Genomic DNA, 12,567 nt, shown 5'->3' on the forward strand with positions numbered 1-12,567 from the left:
TTCTTCATTAATTAATTCTTCCAGTGTCTAAAACTCTTTGAAAATATAAAACCAAAGAAAACACATCAAAAATATTGTGCAAAACTGCATTTTATTTTGTTTTTAAATAAGAAATAGATTGCCAGTTGAGTGAATGTTCTTGGTTCAATATTTTTTTGTAGCAAAAAATAAACAAATTATTTAACATTGACACCTTTGAGTGTTGGTGCCTTGAGTTGCCCTTTTTCTGGCACATACAATGGGGCACCTTTGTAACACACAAGCAAATCATCATTGGTCTTAAGATCTGGTGCGATTGTTTCCCAAATTTTCTTTTTTGGATTTAGTTGAGCGTCTGGATTGCGAGCATAGCCTTCTGTATAGACTGGATCGCCAGGTACTGAATTCAGTGGAACATTGATAAGTTCAACTTTTTCCGGTGTTGAAGCGCATAAAACCATTCCTTCGGATAGGATACCACGCATTTTGGCCGGTTTTAAATTACAGAACACAACGAGTAGGCGATTTTGCATTTCTTCAATCGGCACATGCTTTACGAGACCCGAAATGACTGAAAATAATGAGAATTGACGTTGTATTTTTGCAAAATGAAACGATAAATTAATAATGCTTAAGCATTTGAATGGAGTCAATGAAGCAACTAACACAAGCATCCACTTGTCATTACCTGTACGCGGCTTATCTTCTCCGACATCGATTTTCTCGAGATATAAAGCATCAGCGTCGGGATGTTTTTGAACTTCAACAATTTTACCAATGCGCAAATCAAGTCGGCTGATATCAATCACTTCTTCAGCAGCCGATGCCTTTTCACCAGCTTCTGGTTTCTTCCATGGGTTTTTTTCTGTTTTGGGTTTTTTATCTTTTGACGGTTTGGCCGCTTGATTTTCCGCATTTGCTGTTGGTTTTGGTGATGCTTGCGCTTGAACATTGTTCACTTGAACAGATGGCTTCGTGGCACTTTGTCTTGGTACCGGAATTTGCTTTTTACCATTGCGAGTTTCCAAATCGATCAATTGCTGCTTGGCCAATTCGATTTGCTGACGCAAATTTTCATTTTCAATTCGTAATTGTTGTTTTCGAACCTCATTGCTCTTCGCTTTGATTGCTCCAAACTAGAAACAATCATTGATTTATGTCAATTAATTCAGTTCAATTCAATTTAATTTGATTTGTAATATCATACCTGTACATTGAGCTCGTTTAGAGTTGTATTGGCAGTCTTATTGGTTTGCACCACTTTTTTTAGCTCCGAACTCATTTTGTACAATTAACAAATGAATAAAATCTGTGAACAAAAGCAATCCGGCATAAATTCCTCTCACAATCGCTATCGGTCTGTTGTGTTGTGTTGTGTGTGTAAAATGAGATATGTGAAGACTTAACCTCAAATAGTGATGCACATTGACAGCAACAAAACTCGTTACCAACGTAATCAACGTCAACGTTTCCATGCTTCAAAATAGAAAATACAATGAAAACAACGGCTTTGGTTTTTTTTTTAAAGTAAAATTCATTTTTTCTTCTTTATCAATTAACATAAACGAAAACATTTCAATGCGGCTGAATGACTAAAATCTAGGAAATGCAAGAAAACAAAACAGTTCAATGTGTTTACGTGATGTTTGCATTTTTTAGCGACTTAGTAACAATGTTTCCCTTGTCGGGAACGTACAAATATGAGCCTTTGTAACAGGCGACAAGTTGATCATTTGTAGCCATATCTGGAGCTAATGGATCGTACAATTTCTTTTTGTCACGTCCTCCATCAGGTATAGTTCGTTCGTAGCTCTCGCAGTAGACCAAGTCACCAGGTTTTGCATTTGCGGGTGGTTCAAGCACTTCCATTTTATCGCCACTTTTTGCACACATAATCATGCCTTCCGACAAGTGACCACGGAGTTTGGATGGCTTTAAGTTGCACAAAACAACGACATTCCGTCCAATTAATTCGTCGACTGTAAGGAATTTCGCGAGGCCGGCAACAACGGATAAAAATTCGCCTCCAATATCAATTTTCGTCAAATAGAGTGTGTCGGCATCCGGAGCTTTGTTCACCTCAACAATCTGGAAATTGGTACAATTAGTAACAATTTCATGCTTCTCATCTTACTCTCACTACTTACAGTTCCAATGCGAAAGTCCAAACGACCAACATGCTCAACAGCTGGTGGGTTCTTCTTTTGCTTTTTCTTTTTGGACTGCTCCGAGCAGAAATCACGCATTACTGTTGTTGTCGTCGTCGGTTTCAAAAATCTATCCAATGAACTAACCAATGGTGTTAATACACGCAATTGACTAAATTGCCGTTCAAATTGATTGGCCAGCGATGGTTTGGCCAATCGCACTAAATTCCGTGTGAATGTAACTTGCATCATTTCTATTTTGTTGTTTCTTATTTGGAAAATTCGTGAGAATCTTCCCGATTTGCGTAGATTGTGGTTAAATCGAATTGTTTTTTTTTTGTTGGTTAAATGAAATTCGAAATACGAAATTACGCATTTTTTGACAGCTGCCATGGAAAAGTGCCCAATTCTTTACTGAGTCGGTTGAATGATAAGAGGACACACAATTTGTTTGTGTTTAGCTGAAGGTTTTTTTGTTTCGTAGTATGTGTCACACATATCATTCTTATCGATGCTGTGTGTTATGTGTATATTAGGTTAAATAGTGATTTCAGAGCCCAAACCATATCTAGTCAATGATAAAATCCAATTGACTTTTCGAAGGCAGAAGAATAGAAAAAAAAATGTGCAGTGTTTGTGGTTGTGCAGACACTTTGAAGCGCATACTGAGTGACAAATGAACCATAGTCTCTCACGTTACGATACACAAATTTTGCAATTTTTTTCATTTGTAAATCAAGTCAGATTTCTTGCTTTATTTGTCACCTTAGTGCATCAAAAAGACATTTAACATCTTGATGGTGTCATTTTGACATTTCACTTGCTGACAATTGATCCGTTTTTTTGTTTTTATTTTATTTATATGGTGTTTTTTTTAGTTATTCCACTTCAATTTTGAAAAAGAAAATAAAATTGTAGTCGTCGTCGTCGATAGTGTTGACAAAGTTATATGCTTCCATTAGGCATTTGCAGGGCTGCTATATCGCAATATACAAAATCATCCACCATTCGCATTTAGTACTGTGAAATTTTGTGATTTTGACAATTTCGATAAACTATTAGATGAGATATGGCGAATCGCAATCGAAATAATGTAAAAATCGAAACAACTATCGAAGGTTGCCGCAGTGAAGCCAAATGGAAACGAGTCATCGAGTTGGCCGAAGAGCTCAAAACTGGATCACCCAATTATGGTAATAATTTGTTTTCTTCTCTGGACGCGATTTATTGGCATTTGTTAAATATTTCCGATTTTTAACATATAGAATGCCTGGCAAACTTTTTGATTGGCGAAGGAAAGTTGGAGAGTTTCCTAGAGGAAAATCCACCGATTGAGGCCAATTTCGCAAAAGCCAAAACTGGTTTGGTTGATGCAAAGAGTTACTTAAACTTAGTTACTGGTGAGGATGGAAAGAGGGCGGGCATCGCACTGGATGCTCATCTGCTATTGGCCAAATTACTTTTTGCATGCGGCGATTATGAAGAGAGTTTAGAAAATTTCTCAAAGGCTGAATTGAATTCACTGTCGGAAAAGGAATTAACGCTGTAAGTGTGGAATTTTGTTTAAAGTGTTTTGATGGTTCATCATTGATGAAAATGCTCATTTTATCCATCGAAATTTTCAGGAGGAGTTTAAAAATCCTAGCTGAATCGTATGCAATAAAAGGATTGTGTTTAGAGAATCTAGGTCACAAAGGTGGTTCAAAGTTCAAACAAGCCGAACGGACTACTGAAATGGTTGGTTTCGATTGCCATTTTTTTTGTGAAAATTTCCTCTTTTTTTCTATTTTAATAATTTTTCCATTCATTTTAGATTACATGTTTTGAGCGTGCGGCCGATTTGGGATTGCTTTATTTACAAGATCAAGATGTGGTGGGTGCGTCAACGGTGGCCGTAGTGTCATCGACTGGTACATTACCATCGTCAACAATATCTGAAAATCGAAAAATGGGCGCCATCTTAGAAACGGCATTGCAACGAGCTCCACTGGTGCTCATCACAGCGGGTAAATTACAAGAAGCCATTCAACGATATCGATCAATGCTCAGTGCCATCGAAACACATTCCACGCAAATATTGCGATTAACATTGGCACGACAGTTGGCCGAAGTGTTGTTGCGCGGTGTATCGGGTACAATTTATTCACCACCTTCAATTCCAACGCCCGCAAAAAGTGTGGCTGCACAGCGTCGCTTATGGACGCCGAAGAAATATGCGGGTCGAAATCAATTTTTACCCAAAAACTTGGCCGAAGAAACGATACTGCTGCTACTAATTTCGGAAGCGTTGGCTGTTCGGGATGCTGTTCTATCGCAAAGTCCAGAGTTTCGTGATGCACGTAAGCATGCGCTTAGAAATGCAACGACCGTATACGATCTATTGACACTGGCATCAATGCGATGGGGTCAAGTTGGTTTGTTACATGAATCGTTTGAAAAAGCGCTCAAATTCTCGTTTGGCGAAGAACACATTTGGCGACAGTATTCATTGTGCCTAGTGGCACTGGGCCGTAATGAACAGGCGGTCAAAGCATTGAAAGAATCATCGAAACTTACACAACATGACACAATCCCATGTTTGATGTCGTCACGCATTTGCTACGAAACGTTAAATCAAATTCATGATGGTTTGCAATGGGCTCAACAAGCGCTGAACAAAGATACAAAAGGATTGCGTCCATCACGTGCTCAGCTATACGTTGGCATTGGTTTTCAACAGCTGGCTTCGAATACAACGTTGAAAGCAACGCGTGAAAAGTACTCGAAACTCGCATTAGAAGCATTAGAAAAAGCCGTTCAACAAGATCCAAACGATCATTTAGCCGAGTATTATTTAGCATTGCAGCATGCATTAAACTACAATATCATTGATGCGCTCGTTCACATTCGCACAGCACTGTCACTGCGAGCCGAACACGCAAACAGTCTACACTTGTTTGCATTGCTGTTGACGGCCAATCGCAGACCGCGCGAAGCCTTACTCGTTGCCGAAGATGCTCTCGAAGAATTTCCAGACAATTTAAATTTATTACACGTGAAAGCACACCTAGAACTCCATTTACAGGATGCCGACACAGCTTTAGTTAGCGTTAAGAAAATGCTGAAAATCTGGCGTGACCTTTACGATTCACAAACGAATGGCGCCGATGGGAGTGACGAACGAAATTCGGACACTAGGAGCGTGTTCCAAGTGCATTCCACGCAAATGTCCGACAAGGATTCAAGTGAGTTGTACAACCGAAATCCTTCGAGAAATCAAAATTCCAAATTCCAATGTCATGCAAAATGATTCTATTTTCAGTACACGCTGCTTCTTTAGCCGCATCAAGAGTTGAGCAGGCACTAAGTGAAGCGGCTTCATCACTGAGTTCATTCAGTCCACGTCCAGGGCCACAAGGTGCATGGATGATTCAGTTGAAAATTTGGCTATTGTTAGCCGACGTTTATATAGCCATCGATCAACCACATGAAGCAATGTTTTGTATTCAAGAAGCCTCACAAATTTATCCACTATCGCATCATATTATGTACATGGTAAGCAAAAGAGTGCCGCAAATTCATCAGACATTTCCATTGAGTTGATTAATCAACATAAATTGATATCGAAACAATTTTTTTTTTTGCTTTTTTTTACAGCGCGGTCAAATCCATGTGCACCTATCACAGTGGAATGATGCAAAACAATGTTTCTTGAATGCCGTATCAGCGAATCCGTGCCACAGTGAAGCACTGCGAGCATTGGGCGAAACACATCATATTTTAGGCGAGCCACGACTGGCCGAGAAAATGATAAAAGATGCGGCAAAAATCGATCCAAATTGCCCAAACATCTGGTTTAGCCTTGGCAAAGTGATGGAAACACTTGGTGACTACAATGCATCGGCTGACTGCATGGCCACCGCTCTTCAATTGGAACCGACCTGTCCAGTTCTTCCGTTCACAACCATTGCAATAACATTCGAATGAGAGCATATACTAACATTTTATCAAAGAAAATCTGTATAAATTAAGAGAGACAATTATATCTTAAATAATGTTGTAGATATGCAAAGCAAAGTACACGTTAATGTTTTTTTTTGTCGTACGTGTCAATTCCATATTATATCTATTTGAAGAAAAAAAAAAAAAAAGGAAATATTCTATTTGACGGAAAAGAAGATTGATCACTAAATTTTAATGCCAGTCACATGACGCTGCAAGCTCTATTGTGATTGTGTATTCATTTGTTTTTCTAATTCATAATAATGAAAAAGTGTCACCGGAATTTATCGTTCGATTAACGGTTCGAGTTACTTTCCCCCTTTGTTGATTGTTATATATTCTATATAATTTATTGTTAACTTAAGAAAGAAAATATTGATTCTTGCGAGAGAGAGAGAGAGAGAGAGAAACAAATTCGGGTTTAATAAGTTAAATAAGGTATAAAGTCATTCATCGTTCAAAAGCAGGAAAAACTGTTTTTTCACATAAAAAATAGAGAGAAACAAAAATATTAAAACATTTATTCTCAAAAGACAAGAGAAAAATGAACACTTTTCGAATATCTAGATTTAAAGGAACTTCCTTTAAGGAAGTAAGTCCATACAAAAAAAATCAAGATAAAATAAAGATTTCAATTGATTGCACCAATTTGGTTTCAAATTTCAAACAAATAAAATGGAATAAGAAGATTCATCGATATTTAACCAATTTTTATGGAATAATTTTCAGTAAATTCAAGTGAGCAGTGCTTGCTTAATAAAAAATCCATCTATTTTTTTTTTCAACTAAAGCTAAGTACACAGTTCCTCGTGAAATGAAAAAATTTCTCCGGTGAAATTTTCTCAGGTGATATTTGTATGGTGTTTTTTATTTTTGAATTGTAAGCATAATGATTTTTGATGTATAAAACAGCTAACTCATTCCAATATCAACACGACACATGAACAAAGTTGGTTTTTGAGTTCATTCTTCTATGCGTTTTGTCTGAACAAATTTTTTCACGGTCGTGAAAAGAATTTCGCGTACATTTTGCAAAAAATAAGAAGAATTTCAAAATACATTAAAGAATGAATTCAAAATTCAAATTTGTTCATGTGTTGTGTTGATATTGGAATGAGTTAGCTGTTTTATACATCAAAAATCATTATGCTTGCAATTCGAAAATAAAAAAACAACAATACCAATGACACACCTGTGAAAATTTCACCGGAGAATTTTTTTCATTTCACGAGGAACTGTGTACTTAGCTTAACGAAAAAAAGCACATTCAAAACCACAATTTTTCAGATTTTTTGGATAGTAAGAAAAAGTTGATTAAAAATATGCAACAATTTAAACAGTTTTTTTTCGTTTGAAAATAAGGAAGGATTTATTTTATTAAAACCATTATTCAATTCACACGGTAAAAATGCATTTTTCATGGAATTTTCGTAAATTATTTTTTTGCAATTTTGCTTTCGCTGTTAGTCTGCGGTTCGTATAGCACTGCAGTCTGGAAATGGAGAAAAAATAAAATGAAAATGAGTTAATACTTTCTTTTTCGATTAATTTAAACTGCAATCAGTTTGATCGTATTGTGATATTAGATTTGATTTTTTTAACTCAACAAAATTTCGTTTCAAGTCAATACTCCGTATTACCTGGGCAGTTGGAAGAAGCGATTTACGGCAATTGGTGCAATGCAATATTTCATCGACGCTAATATTTACACGGGATATATGCACCTTGCATTGACGGCACCTGTAATCGGCATTGATCCTGATATTTGTATGCATATTTTCACGCTGTTTTTCCAATGGAACCGAAATGATCTTTTTTCAATGCTTTGAACCGAATCCAACGTTTTCAACTGAGACTTCTGATCGAAATGAGACATAACGAAAGAATCACCCAAAAGATAGCTGAAATACTGCTCGACGGCAAAAGTAAACATTCAATGCAAAAGAATGAGTATCCATCAATATAAACGATTTTTCGCTTTCTATCAACAAATCATGTTGATATTGTCAAATAAACAGCTGAAACCGAATGAAATAAAATGCATGGAATAAACAAACAAAATCAACAATGCATAATGAATCAAAAAGAGTAGAAAGTCCATTTCTGTAGACATTTTTGGCGATTTGTATAGCGAAAGATTTTGATTGGTGCCGCCGTAATGAACACCATTGATGATGAAGAGTTTTCCATTAGAAACAAGTGCATCTATTCGCATGGCATATCTTAGAAGATCATCAGATGTTTGGCCCTTGTTGTCTCTCAGAAAACAATGTGCGTTGATATTGTATGAAATTTCTAAATTTAGAAAATCACCAAAGTAGTCTCATTCAACGTAGGGACTAGGTCAGCCCGGCTGACTTACATTGCTTTTTTTTTTCTTTCAAAATGCTAGTTTCGAGCCTATAATAAAAACAGCAAGGGCCTATATGTTGTAACAACGGTTAAGAATACATCGACACAGTTGAACTGTCAAAAGCATAAACGTCAAACAAATTGTCTATAATCGTCATCGCTTTAATGCAATTTACTTTGAAAAAAGAAATTTGTTCAAATTTTTTTGTGTGTATGTGTTGACAATTGCTGTTATTGCTAAGATTTATTGAACAAACTTCGAGGATTCCAATTTGAAGCAGTAAATTAATGAGAAATTTGTTGTGATAATGGATAAAGTGACGGATTTCCATTACACATCGTTGCCAGATGATTCGCTCTATGTGAAACCATTTCGAATGTATTATGTGCAAAATGGGAAGGAAAAATCGTGGGATCTGCTGAAAGTTCATGACAGTGTGGCAATCATCATACTGAATAAAACTAGAAACACTTTGGTGTTGGTGCGACAATTTCGTCCAGGTAAAATGGCCCATTAAATCAATATATGAAAATCCACTGACATTGCATTAAACATGACGATGACTTTCGTTTATTTTCAGCTGTTTATCATTCGATACTATCGTCTGATCCACTGCATCACATGGCTTCGCCGCAAGTTCTACTAGAAAAGTACCCAGTTTCACAGGCAATTACAAATGAACTGTGTGCTGGCATTGTAGACAAATCAAAGTCACTCATTGAAATTGCCCGAGAAGAAATTCTCGAAGAATGCGGCTACAATGTGCCTATCGATCGAATTGAACTCGTCATGACTTATAGGCAAGTTATATAATTTCATATCACCCATTTAAATCTTATCTTCTTGGTGTCAAATTGAATCGAACGGAGTGATTGTTGCTATATTGAACTTTGGTTTTTATTATTATGAACTGTGTGTTGCTATTTTACAGAGCTGGTGTTGGAACCGATGGATCGACGCAAACACTCTACTACTGTGAAGTGACCGATGACGACAAAGCAGCAGAAGGAGGTGGAGTGGACGATGAAATTATCGATGTGTTCGAACTAACAATGGATGAATGCCACGAAATGTTGAAACAAGGAGCGATAAACAATGCACCACCCAGTTGCCTGTTCGGAATTTCATGGTTCCTCACGAACAAAACAAAATGATTTTCATTCGATCGAAAATTCTGAACAAACTTATCTACCTTATTGATGTATTCCAGAAGATGTACGAAAAAACAAAATTCCAAATAATAATAGTGTGATGAATTTCTGGCAAATTATTTGCAATGTCCAAGACTAGAAAATAAATTGTTTATTCACGGATATGTTCTTTTTTCTACCAGAAAATAGTTCGCATTCTTTTTTCCACTAACAGTATACAAAATTTGTTTTGTCGATGATTCATAAGTAATCAAATGCACTATGCAAATATGTCTGAAACGAATAAATTCCAAATTACCAAAAGATGAGCAATCACATTTTGGATTGTTTTTGTTTTTGTTTTCTATGACTGCTTTATTTTGGTGGCATTTTCCTTCGTTCATATGAAATCAAGACGTTTGGTTATTTTGAGCTAACAACTCCGGCCGTTGAAAAACGTTATCAGCATTTTTTGCATTCATGAAGTGACGGTGTTTAGTCTTCTCGAATCCGTTTCGTCGAATTCAAATGAAAAATGTGCGCTTCTTGTGCACTTAGACGTGCAACTCTTTGCGAATTGCTTAGATGCAGGATGAAGGAAAGATAAACATTCGGAAAAAGGCATGTGCGGAGTAGCTATATATCAATATGAATGCAAATTAAATAAACAATATTTTTCCAATTTGCTGTGACTTTATTTTTGATATAAACTGAGTCGATCCGTTCGATTCGAACGGAACTATACAATTATTTAAGTTTTGCTTACTGTCACTGAATTCGGTTGAATCGATTGCAATTTTTTATTGCGAAATTAAAGCACGAATTCAGCATTTTCTGGCCATCACCACAGTATATAATGGGCTTGCATGGTGTGCCACATTTCAGATCTTATCCGATCACCATCGTGTTACATTCAAATCAAGACCTCGTGATTTTTTTTATCGAAAGAAACGCATAAATCGAAACAAAGATGGCTGGTATTCGCTATCATGCCGGCTACGAATGTAGTTGCGGCAAGAAGTACGACACAATCAATACATCGAAAGGTGAAAGACGTCCATGCCCAGGATGCCAAACCATGAATTCGCCAATCAAAGAAGTAAGTTTATTTGATGTTTTGAAAATTGATTTTCATTCGGATTCCATGCAGAATTGTCAATGTTATGATTTTGTATCATTATTTGTTGATTAAAACATTTTCTTTTCGTTTTTTGCAATTACAGTTGAAGTTCAATGATGGCGAAGCAGTTCCCCACTGGTAACTTCGAATCGAAGTCTTCGATGTTTGTAAGAATGGCCATCAACAGCGTGCCGAAAAGAACCAAATCGAAATCAAACACAAAATTCATTGTTTTGTCACAAATCTGATATTGAATAAAATTTATTGAATATCTTTTGGCAAAACGCCAGCGGAAAAATCGTTGTTTTCATTGCTTAGAATCGTTCGGGTTTTAGGATTGTTTTTCAGTGACTTTCTGACAGTTTTGAGCATATTTGGCATACAAGTTGTTACAAATTACTTGTAGTTAATCTGAGATCTCTTGAAATAGGATTTCGCTTGAACATTTTTTTGGTTATCTTTCTGATTTTTTCTGGGTATTTTAACCACAGTGGCAGGCAAAATTTAGACTCATTCTTCTCTTTACTTCTGAAAATTGAGAAAACTAAATTCGAGGTAAGTATGATCTTTGTGAAATGTGTGAAAAAAATGTTACTCAATTCTTTTTTTACTGTGTTAAAACAAATCCGAAGAAATGAAGTCAAATCATGAACTAAGTACTATTTATTTGTGTAAAATAGTGAGAAGACGGTCGAAGTAAATTTTCCGACATAAATATCGATCATTTAGTTGTTTTCCAAAGAAAATTCCAACGAACATGGACCCGAATAACCCCAAAAAAATTAACATTGAACAAAATATCGAATGTCATCGATTTCAAATATTTCTTGTCCGTATTTTTCGAATTGAAAATATAAAATATTTGATGTAAATTTATCCGATGTAACCGAATAGCGAATCCACTTGGAAAATTCATCGAAAAAAAACAGTGCCAATGTATCATAACACATTCGTTTCAATATTAAGTTGGTTCGACACCATTTTCCATAACTTCACTGGTTAAAACGGGTTGAAAACATTGTCAGTGCTTCTTTAGTTGAGTTTGATATAGTTTCATTGTCAGTGCTCCTAGGAAGTCAATCAATCGACATCAAAGTTTTTTCTTCTAAAGAAATTAGAGGCTTCTAAGATCCATGTGGGACTACCGTTGGAAAGCATTCTATGTCTGTTACGTTTGCGGTAAATCGTTTCAAACGATCAATTCTGCAGCTCAGCAAAGGCGTCAATGTTATCGATGCTTGGCTTACAATATTCCATACAATGAAGTGAGTCACTCTTAGTATTCATTTCAACGTCAACGTCGTTTTGATGCAAAACAATTCTAACAAACGGTTTGCACTGTTCTCTTTTGGTGGCAGATGTGTTTCATTGACGGAAGCATAGTTCCAACTCGATGAACGATGCCATCGAATTCGGGAATGCCTATTTGTTGCCGTTTATTAGAATAAAATCTAAAATATGGCTTTCATTAATGTAGTGTCTCTTGAGCAATTGTTGTCACAACGAAACATGAAATAAATCAATCACCAAATGCATTGGCAAGATATTTGCAAAGAGAAAAGCGTTTTTTTACTAATCTAGTTTCCCTTAGACCTTTTTTGAAATTCGATCTTTCGATCTAGCAAATCATTTATAATACCAACACTTCGTTGATGACTCAAAAGTAATCAAATGCACCATGTAAATATGTCCAAAACAAATTCCAAATTACCAAGAGATGAGCAATCACATTTTGGATTGTTTTTGTTTTTGTTTCCGATGATTGCTTCATTTTGGTAACATTTTCCTTCGTTCATATGAAATTAAGACGTTTGGTTATTTTGAGCTAACAACTCCGGTCGTTGATAAACGTAATCA

The 12,567-nt window shown here is 36.1% G+C and overlaps 4 protein-coding genes across 8 annotated transcripts; 2 read left to right on the top strand and 2 right to left on the bottom strand.

Moving 5' to 3' along the window:
- Nucleotides 1–72: 72 nt before the first annotated feature.
- On the bottom strand, nt 73–2,489 carry LOC129576194 (aminoacyl tRNA synthase complex-interacting multifunctional protein 1-like). Its single transcript, XM_055460889.1, has 4 exons — nt 2,127–2,489; nt 1,187–2,067; nt 668–1,115; nt 73–550 (listed from the first exon to the last, which is right to left on the bottom strand). Exons 2-4 carry the CDS (start codon nt 1,259–1,261, stop codon nt 177–179), a joined length of 897 nt encoding a protein of 298 aa, XP_055316864.1. The 5' UTR covers nt 1,262–2,067; nt 2,127–2,489; the 3' UTR covers nt 73–176.
- Nucleotides 1,615–2,378, bottom strand: LOC129576239 (aminoacyl tRNA synthase complex-interacting multifunctional protein 1-like). The gene is made up of 2 exons (XM_055460946.1): nt 2,127–2,378; nt 1,615–2,067 (listed from the first exon to the last, which is right to left on the bottom strand). The coding sequence occupies exons 1-2, from the start codon at nt 2,376–2,378 to the stop codon at nt 1,615–1,617; spliced, it is 705 nt and encodes a 234-aa protein (XP_055316921.1).
- LOC129576189 (tetratricopeptide repeat protein 7B) lies at nt 2,306–6,751 on the top strand. Of its 5 annotated transcripts, none has more exons than XM_055460876.1 (7): nt 2,306–2,609; nt 3,005–3,319; nt 3,392–3,671; nt 3,752–3,863; nt 3,940–5,350; nt 5,428–5,660; nt 5,763–6,751. In XM_055460876.1, the coding sequence occupies exons 2-7, from the start codon at nt 3,196–3,198 to the stop codon at nt 6,090–6,092; spliced, it is 2,490 nt and encodes an 829-aa protein (XP_055316851.1). In that variant the 5' UTR covers nt 2,306–2,609; nt 3,005–3,195; the 3' UTR covers nt 6,093–6,751. The 5 variants fall into 5 exon arrangements, with proteins under 5 accessions (XP_055316851.1, XP_055316845.1, XP_055316847.1 ...); XM_055460872.1 differs by having other exon boundaries at nt 2,548–2,865; XM_055460871.1 differs by having other exon boundaries at nt 2,548–2,856.
- Nucleotides 6,752–8,432: 1,681 nt separating this feature from the next.
- On the top strand, nt 8,433–11,008 carry LOC129576196 (uridine diphosphate glucose pyrophosphatase NUDT14-like). The gene is made up of 4 exons (XM_055460892.1): nt 8,433–8,960; nt 9,041–9,260; nt 9,392–10,689; nt 10,814–11,008. The coding sequence occupies exons 1-3, from the start codon at nt 8,768–8,770 to the stop codon at nt 9,612–9,614; spliced, it is 636 nt and encodes a 211-aa protein (XP_055316867.1). The 5' UTR covers nt 8,433–8,767; the 3' UTR covers nt 9,615–10,689; nt 10,814–11,008.
- The last annotated feature ends 1,559 nt before the right edge of the window (nt 11,009–12,567 follow it).

This window comes from Sitodiplosis mosellana, unplaced genomic scaffold (genome assembly GCF_009176505.1).
Source record: "Sitodiplosis mosellana isolate CC-2019 unplaced genomic scaffold, AAFC_SMos_1.0 Smas_scaffold_6181, whole genome shotgun sequence".
Classification (NCBI taxonomy): Eukaryota; Metazoa; Arthropoda; class Insecta; order Diptera; family Cecidomyiidae; genus Sitodiplosis; species Sitodiplosis mosellana.

Bases quoted from the DNA above. Each gene is read 5' to 3' on its own strand.
- LOC129576194 (XM_055460889.1), bottom strand. From the start codon at position 1,261: ATGAGTTCGGAGCTAAAAAAAGTGGTGCAAACCAATAAGACTGCCAAT. The intron at 1,116-1,186 runs GTATGATATTAC...GATTGTTTCTAG, and splicing joins TAAACGAGCTCAATGTACAG to TTTGGAGCAATCAAAGCGAA. The intron at 551-667 runs GTAATGACAAGT...CATTATTTTCAG, and splicing joins AGAAGATAAGCCGCGTACAG to TCATTTCGGGTCTCGTAAAG.
- LOC129576239 (XM_055460946.1), bottom strand. From the start codon at position 2,378: ATGATGCAAGTTACATTCACACGGAATTTAGTGCGATTGGCCAAACCA. The intron at 2,068-2,126 runs GTAAGTAGTGAG...ACCAATTTCCAG, and splicing joins TGGACTTTCGCATTGGAACT to ATTGTTGAGGTGAACAAAGC.
- LOC129576189 (XM_055460876.1), top strand. From the start codon at position 3,196: ATGGCGAATCGCAATCGAAATAATGTAAAAATCGAAACAACTATCGAA. The intron at 3,320-3,391 runs GTAATAATTTGT...TTTAACATATAG, and splicing joins AACTGGATCACCCAATTATG to AATGCCTGGCAAACTTTTTG. The intron at 5,661-5,762 runs GTAAGCAAAAGA...TTTTTTTTACAG, and splicing joins CGCATCATATTATGTACATG to CGCGGTCAAATCCATGTGCA.
- LOC129576196 (XM_055460892.1), top strand. From the start codon at position 8,768: ATGGATAAAGTGACGGATTTCCATTACACATCGTTGCCAGATGATTCG. The intron at 8,961-9,040 runs GTAAAATGGCCC...GTTTATTTTCAG, and splicing joins GGTGCGACAATTTCGTCCAG to CTGTTTATCATTCGATACTA. The intron at 9,261-9,391 runs GCAAGTTATATA...GCTATTTTACAG, and splicing joins GAACTCGTCATGACTTATAG to AGCTGGTGTTGGAACCGATG.